This window comes from Larus michahellis, chromosome 2 (genome assembly GCF_964199755.1).
Source record: "Larus michahellis chromosome 2, bLarMic1.1, whole genome shotgun sequence".
Lineage (NCBI taxonomy): Eukaryota > Metazoa > Chordata > Aves > Charadriiformes > Laridae > Larus > Larus michahellis.
Genome location: NC_133897.1, coordinates 20,809,285 through 20,821,548, shown reverse-complemented (window position 1 = coordinate 20,821,548; position 12,264 = coordinate 20,809,285). Strand labels below are relative to the sequence as shown.

Genomic DNA, 12,264 nt, shown 5'->3' with positions numbered 1-12,264 from the left:
CCCACCTGGCACAGGAACTTGGGAACTGGTATTACTTGGTAAAGAAGAGGTAAGCACCAGGAGGGAGCTAGAAATTCAGATTACACATTATTTACATAGAAAAATGTTGTTTGCAAGAATGTTTAATTTTAACATTTCTTTCACTGCAGTCCTTGCATTAACAAGGCAATTGTATCTCCTACTTTGAATATCATCATGGCCTTCAGGTGAGAGGGGGAGAGAAGATTTTATCAGAAATGATATTAATTTCCTATGCATTGTCACATACACACTTCTACTAAGGACAAGGTCCTTTGGCCGCTCGCTGAAGTCAGCAGCGCCTGTCAAGCACAGTGTGCCCTGCAGCAACCTCCACCAAGAGAAATGGCGTTCACCCTTGTTGATGTAGAAGAGGCAGGAGGGAAACACCAACAGCTAGATGGGCGAGGGATACCTCTGCGTTGAGAGACTGCGACGAGCAGGATGTCCACAGGGAGCAAGCAGTAAGGTCTAGCACATCTTCGCTCCGTAGCTGTACCGACACGACCCGGGAGTGTCAGCTAGAGAACAGTGCCGTAGGGGACTGCAGCAGTAATTCCACTAAGCCACCGCTTCAAAACACAGGGCTGGCTTAAAACCTAAATGGAGTGTACTTACTGGAAAGTTAAATCTGAGCACGTCCAGAAGTCTTAGGAAAAAGTAAAGGAAAGCCTAACTAAGCCTTCATCTGTTGACTAGTTTATTGGAGGAGAACTGGAGCAGGTTTTTAGATATGGCACGTTGTATATTAGAAGCTTTAACTTTATGTTGTGAGGGAGGCGGCACTGAGAAGTTACCTACCAACAACCCAGGCACGTCTGTATTATAAATGCAGTGTAAGAGTTTGGCAGCCTGTTCAGAGGGCACGGTAGATGGTTCGAGTGGCATGCATGGAGAATCAGCCAAGGAGCTTGCTGTCCACCGTGGCCAACGTCTCCACAGAACTTGAGCAGCGCTCCTTGAGCACCATGAGCCCACTAAACCCCGAGCAGCTGGAGCGGTTGTGTGAAATGCAGGCTTAGATTAATGCTAGAGACATCATTAAGTGAGTAATTAAGAAGCTGATTCTCTCCCCTCCCTATGACTTCACCTGCTTTTAACAGAATAGCTCCTCAACCATCTCCCCTGTGGGGAATGTCTACTTTATCATTAATTCTGTCATGTGTATTTTACAGGTAAAAATATTGTTGAAAATATTGTCTTGCTATATTTGTGCAATAAATCAAAAGGAACTGAAAAGTGGCCAAAGGTATTAAGAGAATTAAAAGTCAGTCACAATAAAGACAAAAATACACCTTTCTGTCATTTGCCCACCATGTGCGGCACAGGCTGTATCATCCTCTGAAAGCCCTGATAAAGTCTTGAAACTCTAGAACAGAAAGCCCCCCTCCTCCTCCCCATGAATTATTTGGGTTTATTCTCCAGTACTTTTTAAATAACAGGTTTAGCGTAAGATCTTACACACCTTAGCAAAGTTCTGCCAATGCTATCAATTAACTATTGCAGATGATCTTCCTGTTCTTGTAGCAATATTATGATTTAGTCCATAGAATAGTCAATTACAAACAGCAGTATTTGCTCTCAGAACAGAGCCTAAGCCCAAAAACCCAAAGGCCGCATGTTTCAAGCCACTTAAAGCATAGAAGCAGAGTAAAATCTGATGAAAAAGTTTTTAAGTTTCTTCTTATTTTTTCTTTGCGATACAGACTATGCGTTCATTTTAATATCCAAAATTCATCTGTAAGCGATCAAAGCCATAGTCGAAACACAAAACAAAGGATTTACCTAGTGAGTCATCAAAGTGCTTTATTTTATAAAGCCTTGCTCATGTTTGGAGTGTAATCTAAGCACTAACATACACAATAATGAGTCTTCCTTGCCCTGTCCAAATAAACAGTTTATCAACAAGAATGAGTGACGAAACTGCTACACAGACAAAAAGAATGCTTTGCTGTAAATGTCTAAAATTGTCTAAAAATGTACACTCGTTGGCCGCAATTAAACATTTACTCCAAGTATGTGTACCTCATTTTTACTTCAGGGTCTCCACGTGGCCTCGTACTTTCAGAAGCCACGGAATGCTTCAGGAAGCGAATCTTGGGTGGGAATGTAGACAACTGGGGTAGGGAGGGAGAGGACAGAAAAAAAACCAAAAACCAAGCCACAGTACCAACTTATTTAAATACATACAATACAAAAGTATACACATACATTACAGTGCTGCGGACATCACGAAGTCAAACGTAACAAAAACTCCTGGAGGAAAGGTCAGGGGAAAGGAGGAAAAAAAATTAGTACACAGCAAGAGGGATAGTATTGCCTTTGGCCGCTGAAGAGAGTGTATGGGGCTGCTATTGTATAGGCTCCTCTGAAGTAAACCACTACGTGTGTTACGCACAGTTGCAGGCTTAACAGCACTGACGTTAGTTACGGAGAAGGCATGCTGGCACTCCTGATCTGAGCTATAAACCGTGACGGGGAGGGTGTGACTTCTCTCAACGTTGCCTACAAAATCGAACAATTTCAATAAAGAAATTTTAAAGGCACAGCTTTAGCACAGTGTATAAGTAGATAAACTTTTAAGCATATGTAAATGTGTCTCTTTCAAGCACGGAGTCTTCCAGGGAAAAATACAAGAGAAGAAATACAATGTCGTTGTTTAAAAATTTTAAACAAGTTAAACATGATCAGCACAGTTTTAGGCAATGTACTATACAATCAAACTCGCGTAAATGGCAGGACAGGTCATTTTGATCCTAAAGACAACCTTGGGGAAAAAATCCCTCTGAAATAGCCTTTCTCGTTTTATTGTAAAAGAGTCCATCACGGAGGTGAGCGAGACATTCACTTTAGTACACTACTGCACATCACACCTTGGAAGATGACAAATATTACTTCATTTGTACTGCAAAATAACTTTACATGTAAACTCAAAAGTCATATATTGTACACGGCTCTGAAATTCAGAAATATCCCTGCTTTCCTAATAATGTAAACAGTAAAATTCAGGTTTCATTTTTCGAGGGATAATCTATAATAAAACACCGCTCTTTCAACAGTACAACATAAGCATTTAAACTTCAAATTCCCAGTAGATTACAAGGGAATGGAATTCCTATCAGTGCGCGCCTCTTTCACGATGGGTGAAAGATGGAGCTACTATTGCCCAAAACTATGCACTTCTTCAGATAAGCTTTTTTTTTTCCACTTGTAACATTATTAGTTCCTATACTGCAAGAATATAAAACAAATGAAAACTTCAGGTAATAAAGTGAAATAAGCAAAGTCTTCCCTTAACATAAGTTTCCTGTAGCAAAAATGTACACATAGCATGAGTGACGTTAGCTCTTCATAAGGTAAGAGACGCCATCTCTCAGATGTCTGAGAGGCTGAACTTCCTGACGCAATGTGCTGAAAAGAAGACAGAAACGGGAGAGGGAGAAAAAAAGGGAAAAAAAAAACCCAACTGCTTGGAACCGAATGGGAAAAGCCTCCGGCACCAAGGGCTGTTGCAGCTGTTTTTTTAAGGAGTGCCAGTGTGCAGGGTGTAAGTGTAACATTCGCAGTAAGGTTTTTATTATTATCGCCATCACCATCATCATGAAGAATACTGTCATGTATCTTTTTAGTTCAAAAAATAAACTGATCCACAGTTTACAATTTGATATCGATATTGTAGATTTAACATGCATTTACTCTTCCCCAACCCCACCCCACACCTCTTTGCTCGTTTATTCCATTTCAGCTGGTAGCATCAGAGCATTACTGTCACAGTGCACTCTGAGTAAGCTGTTCTATTTATTTAATTTATTTTGTTTTTTTTTTTCTTTTTTGCACACATAAAAGAGTCAGAAATAGCTAGAACTATGCTGGGAATATCAGGCAGCTGTTAAAAGCGAGTACTCCACCCCACTTCAGTCATCTTTGCCAGCAGATGTAAACAAAGGGGTTGCTTTCCGCAAGATGAGCGCTTCTCTGAGTTCCTTTTTTTCCCTACACTTGTAGCCATTGCTGCTGTCCCCAGGTCTCGTGTCTGTCCTATGTAACATGATAGGTTACGTCAAGATGTTGGCAATAAAGTCCAAGAAGCGCTTTGAATACTGTTCAGGATTAACAGTTGAAATTTCTGCACCAGCCTATATGGAGAATTGGGAGAGGAGAGGAAAGAAGGAAGAGCCAGCGTTTTATTTCATGCTTTGTCACCGCGAGTCTTTCTTACTCAATGAATTTCATTTGCAGCCTTAGAACCGGACACTATAAACAAAATCACAGAATCACAGAATCTTAGTGGTTGGAAGGGACCTCTGAGATCAGAGTGTCTGATCTGAGAAAAGTGTAACGGCCCTCAACCAGAATCTTACTGATGTGTTTTTAGGCTTCACGTGAGTACACCGATACTCGGTACTCACCACCCAAACTGTGGGGCATCCGTCTCCCATTTCTGAATTGTATTTTCCTCACTTCTCTTTACGTTCATAGTACTTCAGTCTCCTATATAATTTCTACGGCATATATAACCATGCTACCCACTGATGCATCAACAGGTTCTGGTCTGTTGAGCAGCAGTGCCTTCGTACAGAGAAGACTAAATTATCCTACTCGGATCTGGTGTGTCAATACTTGTGTAATGCATATTGCTATCTAAATGCTAAATAACCTGGTTTGGAATACATGGTAACAACGAGCAACATTTTTTCAATATATGTGCATTTAATTCTGGACTCACTGAATAAGCTGTACAATTGCTATTTCAACAAAGTCTCGATTCCATTCATATTTTTATTTGAGGTTTTCAGAGCCTTACGCTACATTGGTATGTATATTTTTCCCATTTTACAAAAGGGGAAAATTGTACGCATGCAATTAATAAACAAACTTCAGTGTCAGGGTGGCTCAGGATATAGGAGGCAAAATAAACAGAACGATTGTACGAAAGTAACGTTCTGTAATAAGTTCTAATCACAGTCAGCTTTAATAATCATAGCTGTTACTTACAATACGTTTCTATTCCTTGTTTAAGCCATAAGTGTGAGGTTTTAAAGTCTGCTACATACGAAGTTCATTAATAATTGCCAGATAATGGCTGCATATGGTCTGCATCAACTTTCAGCTGCTCTGAGAGCAGAGAGAGTAATGAGAGCATTGTTTTAGAGAGACAAAAAATACCCTCTACAGGCCTGTGCAGGGCTTATTGCTGAGCATTCCACATCTCTCTACTGTAAACTGAAAGCCCCCGAGCCCTTTGCTGCAGACCCCCCACAATGCCGCGATCCTTTAGGTACTTAGACAGAGGAGGGATTTTAGCCGCATGAACGATTATGCTCTTTTTAAAAAGTTTATGAAATTTGAACCTTAAATCACCATAGAAGTGATAAAGGTAAATAGAAATTGTAATTCTGAAGACTGGGCTTCTTCACCACTTTTTTTGGTGTCAAAATAAAGAAATTCATGGCAGACAAACAGAAGCCTTCACTTAATGGTCTCCAAGTATTTAATATGCTTTATATGCTGAATTTTGCAACTTTTTTCTTAAGAAGTCTTGCCATGTGAGCTACAGTACGTGCTGAAGATTTACCTTTCAACAGACTGTACCAAACAACGAGACCATCCCTAGGGCCCTGCATCTGCAATATCATTCACAACAGCTTTCACAGAGCTGTATACTACTACAGGTGTCTAGTGAACAGCTTTGTTCGCGAGAAAACGGTGCATCTCACAAATCTGGGAAAAAGTTCTAAAAAGGCATCTCACTGGAGCTCTTTGTGGGTAAGAAAGCTATGCATATAGCTGAAAAGGGAGTTCCACTCTCAGTATGTAATGGGTAGCAGTTACTCTGTACTTTTATATATCATGTTAAACTAGGAAACCTGAAAAAATTCTGATCTATTTCCCCTTGCCCTAGATTTCCTGAACTGTGCTGTATCGGTGCACTAAACAACAAAAATGCATCAGTATAAATGGAATCAGAGGAAAAAACCCGGCCCAGATACTTACCCCATGCTTTACCGTTTTTGCAGCATGGGCAGCTTTCTTTTTTGCATCATAATGAGTAAGAATGTCAATAATGGCCATAAAGTATACTTCCTTCCTAGGTGCATCTGCAAATGGCAAATACATGGCAGTAAGAACGACTTTTGAGGCATCTTAACCACGAGTCCTCCTTCGAACAAAGGAGACTTTATAAGGCTCAATCAGCAAAGACAGGTTAACGTCAGTCAGGATCACAGATCTGTAAGGACCACAGGCTCAAGCCATTCTTCAACGAGAGTTTAACTGCACTCCTATATAATGCAAAAACCCCTAAACGAGTGTAAAATAAACCACCAGCATACAGAAATAGGAATTATTGCTCACTTCAAGTAATGTAGATTTCATGTTCCTTTGTGGAAAAACTAGGAAGTTTTATGAAAGGTAATGTGTCTGTGTCAACAGAAAAGATCATATTTTATTTATGAATAAAAGCATGTATTTATCCATGCAAATGCTTGTGAAAAAGAAGAAAAAGATAACTTTCCTGTCTTGAACAGCCACAGGTAACTAGTTATACTTAGTTTTACATGCTAACATCAAACCCAGTTTCAGGCTTCTTACACACTCCTTATAACAATTTTCTTAGCTGGAACACAGCAATTGGGTATGAGCGCACAAATTTTCAAAAAGCATCAAAAAAGTGAAATATAAGTTGGAATGCTGCTTTTCTCATCCTTTCTAGACTGTTTTTAGCAGTGTTAACTTACCTGCCAGGAAAAGAACAATTATAGATACTAGATTTCCCGAAAGGGATGAAAAAAACCTGTGAATTAACTGAGAACTGCTGTATCTGAATAGCTAAGCCAGTATTTTGATATTGATTTGATTGTGTAGAAGGCAAATTATTTGACTGCATCCCCACACATCACCATATTTAAGAACATATGTTCATAACAATGCTGAGCATTATAGCTGTATTTGTGTATAGGTGCTGAGCATTCGTGGTTGCGAAGGCTTCGGGATTCTGGTGTAGGAATCAAAACATCTTAACATAAAAGTATTTATTACTGCTTACTTTCATGGGACTTTATTCCATAAACATCAATAGCTGGATCAAATTCCCCTGGAGCCAAGGGCAGTGAGCTGTTCAGCGTGTTCCCTGGACTGTCCGGAGGGGTTCCAATGGGGTGGGTCCCATCACTTTCACCTTCCTCTTCTCCATCATTCTCTTCACACTCTACTTCTTCCTGTTCAGCTCTTTCAACATCATGAATTCCAACCAGCAAGCTGTAGTCCATGAGTTTTAACTGAGCAAGGAACTAGAAAGCGATGATAAGCAATTTATCAATATCACTGAAAAATGTAAACTCCGTTTACAAACAGGAGAAGTTACACAAAGATGCCATCAGTCGAGAAAAACAGGCACCTCTAAGAGGGAGCAGAAGGGCGGATTAAGTGATAAAGCAAGCAGAGAGATACTTGAATTTATCAAGATGCAGCGAGAGCACATGGGTCACTTGCAACTTGTATTATAAAAAAGCTGTAGCCGGTCCTCCCAAAATCCTCAGGGAAAAATCATTTTTCCTGTAGTGAAGACCAGTGCCTACGTGAGCCAATGACTGTCACCCCTGTCTCCTGTCTCAACCAGGGCTATCCTGGCAGCCTCCGCGCTATCAGGCACGCAGCACACTACGATCTGGTGCTAAATCTGCCCCTTCACTCCCTTTTAAGCCTTAGTAAAGAATCGTGAGAAATTGTCTGAATGTTGTTGCAGTGAAAAGTTGTGAAGTTTTCCAGCATTAAGACATGAAATGATGCTATATTCTCGTCACAGTGGCAGGCTCACAATTTAAATCACATGAATGTGAATGAAAGGGTGGTTTTGAATAAAGACCAAGGATGGGAGGTTTTAGAAAACTGAAAGATGAATACACTTTTTGTGTAGACAAAGTGTTATTTTAGTTGAGGGGAACAGGATAAGGCAGAAAGCTAAGAGAGGAGGATGGAAATAAGGGTGGTACAACGACAGGAAGATGGGATAGACAGTTCAAGGGGTGTAGAACTTGTGGAGACCTTGCTTATGGGATGCAGAGAAAAAGGCTGAAAATACAAATTGTTTGTGATTTTAGAAACTCTAAATGGTTACAAAAAAGGAAGTTAGAACAGACCAGAGAAGAAGGGGTTTAAGCCAGACTTTGGAATAGTGATAGTGATGAGAGAGATGAGTATAAAATACTAGGAGATGAGAAACTACAGTTTGTCAAAATCCTGAATCTGAGAAAAAAGAGGACATCAGAGATAACAAAGTGATGGCAAATTCAAGTGCGAGAAGAAATACTGTAAGACTGAGAAGAGGTTTTAAGAAGAAGTTGGTTTCTAATAATTTTGATACAATAAGGCAAAAGACTCTTCACAAGACTAGAAGAGATCTAAGTTTGAAGAGATGATGTACAACGATATACAAGAACAACAGATGAGACTGGCCAAAGGCGATGGAGTGGAAGGACTCCAGGCATATCATTAGGTACTTGACAAATACCGAGAGAGACAGGAGAAAAATCTACCAATAATCACTCAAAAAGCATGAAAGAGAACAGACGCTTGGGAAAAAGAGTGAACTGCAAATTAGAAGAGAACGGCTCTTGGGAAAAAAGATTGCTGCTGCTGACAGCAAAAAGAGATCGGCACAAGGAAAAGATCATCTAATTTAAAATGGAAAAAGTATCCTTATGCGCTTTTTCTCAGGACATTTTCAATGGAATGAGGAGGCAGGAAAACAGACAGACATAAGACTCGACTGTGAGAGAAACACAGTAACACAAATTACTTGATGACAAATGAGAATGGATATAAAGGCACACAGTTTAGAATACTACTCGTTAATATGTTTAACCATAAATACTGTGTGATAAGATAATCATGTATCAAGTGCCATGCATTTCTTTCCATCGTAGTGAAATCTGAGTGTTTACACATTGGATACAAAGCACATACTGTCAGTTATCTAACAAGGGAAGGCCCAATAAAAGAAAAACAAGGTTAAAGAGCAGCTCGCCGTTGTTAAAATCAGGTGCCAGATCACTTCACACTGGTTTACATGGATATTGAACAATTTCAAAACCATAAAAAATAGCCTCTCAAGACATGACCGGGAATCTGCCATTATATTTACAATCCGGTAAACGATGTAGATGACACACAATCCACTTTCTGGGGTAATAAAGTATCTTCCACGTTCATTGCACATACGTAAGATCTTGTCTGCAGCCTACTCACTGTAAAAGCGTTAGTCAGCAACAGCGGCACATGTTAGAAGAGCAAAAAACTTAAAGCCAAATAAACTTATCTCTAGAGCTGGGACATGAGTAGAGCAATTTTCCAGCACGATATTTTAAATATAAAATAAATATTGATATTTCACAAAATATTTATGTTTTCATAATCATCATCACCACGAATTTCTCATCATTATTATGATGGGAAATTAGAATTCCTCAAAAGCAAATTGTTGGGTAAATTCTAAATTTACAGATTTTGTTTGTGCGACTACTGAGACATAGATCTTCAGAACTAGACAAGTCAATTCTGAGAGCCACTTTGATATAAATAGCTGAAAGTGTTATTAAATCACAGACACATTTTGCTATCAAGTCTCTTCCAACAAGGAAAACAGATTTTAGGCTCTGAGTGTAGGGATCACAAAATATTGCGTTTAGTGACAATATTTTAAATTATGGAAACCAAAGTCAAGCTGTGTGAACTAGTTAGCCCAATATTTATTTTACTTGCTGAACTAAGTAAGTTACAATAAAATATTATATTAAATTCACATTTTAACACTTTTCTATTACGCATTGACTATATTCAGCCAATTACAAATTTATATGAGAAGACTACATTAAGATAACGAGTCCAACTGCTGTATACAAATTACTGAAGCACTCTACCGTTGCGATACTAAGGATGATTTAAAACTGGATTACTAACATGAAACAAATAGAACGTGCATGGCTCTGCATAGGGGATGCTACATTCTCTGTTACGGACTACAGTCCGTGTACGGCCTCAGCTGTGGCGTACCCCAGCCTGTAAAACACAACTAACAATACTCACCTCTCTCGGGGGCATTTGGAAGTACTAGGCTTGTAAAGCGCTTAAGTACTAAGCAGTACCATCATTTTAACATCACCTCGTCAAGGCAGGGACAATGTATGGCAACCAGCTATGGCAGCAAGCCATTTACCACATCAGCAAAAGCAGTGATCAACTCCTGAAAGTTTAAATTGTGTTTCATTTAAAACAGTCTTATAAACAAGAGTTTTCATTAATGAATTACAGGTATGATTTCCTGGGCTATCTGTAATTTGCCACACATTTTAATCACATTTTAATTCTTACCTCAACATCCTTTTTGAGTTTCTCAAGGAACATCTTTTTGTTACTTTCATCAATATGAATCTTTTGGCCATCGTTAATAAAATCATTGTCTTTGAACGTCGGCAGCTCTTTGGCCTAAAATAAACCAAAACTCCTGTCAGAGCGGGATCGTGAAGAGGCGCGTGGTGAAGCTGCTGTCCCGGCGCGGTGTCCCCACCGGCAGGGATGCCTCCAGAACTCCCCTGTGCCCATGAGGGCACCACCGAGCCACCGCTGTGGGGGGAGCAGAGGCACCTCCATCACATGCAGCTCTCCGTAACTGCACCCACGGAGCCGTTTCCTTTGCTTATCCCTCCTGTAAATGGCCTAGAAGGTATACGTTTACTGGGCGTGCAGCAAATGTAGCTAAGACAAAATCTCCGACTCAATACGTGATTTGCATCGAACCTTGACTAGCATCGAGCTTCTTACAAGATGTCGTTTGTCAAAGTGACTGGCAATAAGTGAAGTCGAAACACAATCTATACCTCGTAACAAAGTGCTATTGCATTAGATCTTATAGATGAAGTCAGATTGGACTGCATTTTACATAGCTACTGTGAATTTTTATAAGTGCCTAATACCAAATAATCATTTAAAAAGCATCAACTGAACATGAATTATGTAATGCTCCTTAGAAGTGGTAAATGCCAGAGAAGACCACGGCCTTTTAATAAGTAATTAAACATTCTTGATGTTGGAGCATTAGTTGGTTATCTTCAACTCTCCCATGAAGTGATTTGCAACAGCATTAAGGAAAGCCAGATAAAGTGATCACTGGATTCAGCACTAAGACCCCCCAAATGGGCTTTGTTTTCAATGGGCAGTGACTGGAAGTTTACTTAGAAAACCCCAGCAAGCCAACCAACAAAAGAGCACTTCCTTTAGGGCATGTGGTCAAGCAAACTAGAAGCGATAGTAGCTTCTGCAAGCAGAGCCTTTAAAAAATTGGCCCATTAAGAGCGACGAACAGCCTTTCTCCCTGTCCCCCACCTTTGATCAATAGTAGGGAAGAACAGGTTTACTTTACAAAGAAAGTGTTGCAGAACAACCGAGTGCTGCAACCCTCAATGACCATGAATTAATGGGTACTTTGAATAAAATAATTTCCCCTTAATTTGAAAGTCCTCCCGCTAGGAACAAAAGGCATCAGCCTACTGGAATGTCCTCCATAACTTTAACTAGTCAGACATTGCTTATAAACTTACTGAAGATGGTATTTATATAAAATTTATTTTCTTCTTATGACAAAATAAGGAAAAGAATCTCAGAGGTTCTTTTCTCTGCTCCAAAATGTACATATTGGAAAACGCAGCATTAAAATGTGAGCATCACAGCAGAACCTGAAATGCCCTTCTAGATCTTCACAATGGCCAAAAGCTCTTTTCGCTGTTGGGCTGAGCACGGAAGTGGCTGAAATACTCAGTTCCCCAACTGTCCAAATTTATTTTCTGGACCTGGAATTTGTGAATTGCTCAAGATCCCACAATGCAGCTTTTTTTTTAGAAATGTAACACTTCTCTTAAAATAACTGCTCAAAAACACTTTAGCAATTAGTAACATTTAAATTGTTATGAATTCATGTTAAATCCATTGCATCCTGACACGTACGAGCTCTGGAAAAAATAATCTGGCTGCTCTGAATTACTACTGTGTTGCATCTAGAACATTCTGATTCATTAAAATACCCTCTAATAGAGACTGTCTACTTTAATTTAAAATGAAAGGAAAAAACCCAAGCAGCTGAGATGGAGCTCTAACCATTCATCTGTCCCAGACTCCTTCCACGGAGGAGCCATCCTGCCGTGCTCCGCTGCTTTACTTAAAGATGACGACAGACACTTCTTGAAGCTCCCAACG

At 39.7% G+C, this 12,264-nt stretch overlaps 1 protein-coding gene across 9 annotated transcripts in view; it reads right to left on the bottom strand.

Annotated features, from left to right (window-relative positions):
- Positions 1-1,806: 1,806 nt before the first annotated feature.
- Positions 1,807-12,264, bottom strand: part of PIP4K2A (phosphatidylinositol-5-phosphate 4-kinase type 2 alpha) — a 116,916-nt gene continuing 106,458 nt past the window's right edge. For 5 of the 9 annotated variants that reach the window (XM_074574483.1, XM_074574481.1, XM_074574482.1 and 2 more), the window contains 4 exons: positions 10,387-10,500; positions 7,064-7,307; positions 6,013-6,116; positions 1,807-4,154 (listed from right to left, as the gene is read on the bottom strand). In XM_074574483.1, the coding sequence (XP_074430584.1) occupies positions 4,074-4,154; positions 6,013-6,116; positions 7,064-7,307; positions 10,387-10,500 (543 nt within the window). In that variant the 3' untranslated portion in view covers positions 1,807-4,073. The remainder of the gene's footprint in view (positions 4,155-6,012; positions 6,117-7,063; positions 7,308-10,386; positions 10,501-12,264) is intronic. The other 4 variants (XM_074574485.1, XM_074574487.1, XM_074574489.1 and 1 more) reach the window with 1 other exon arrangement.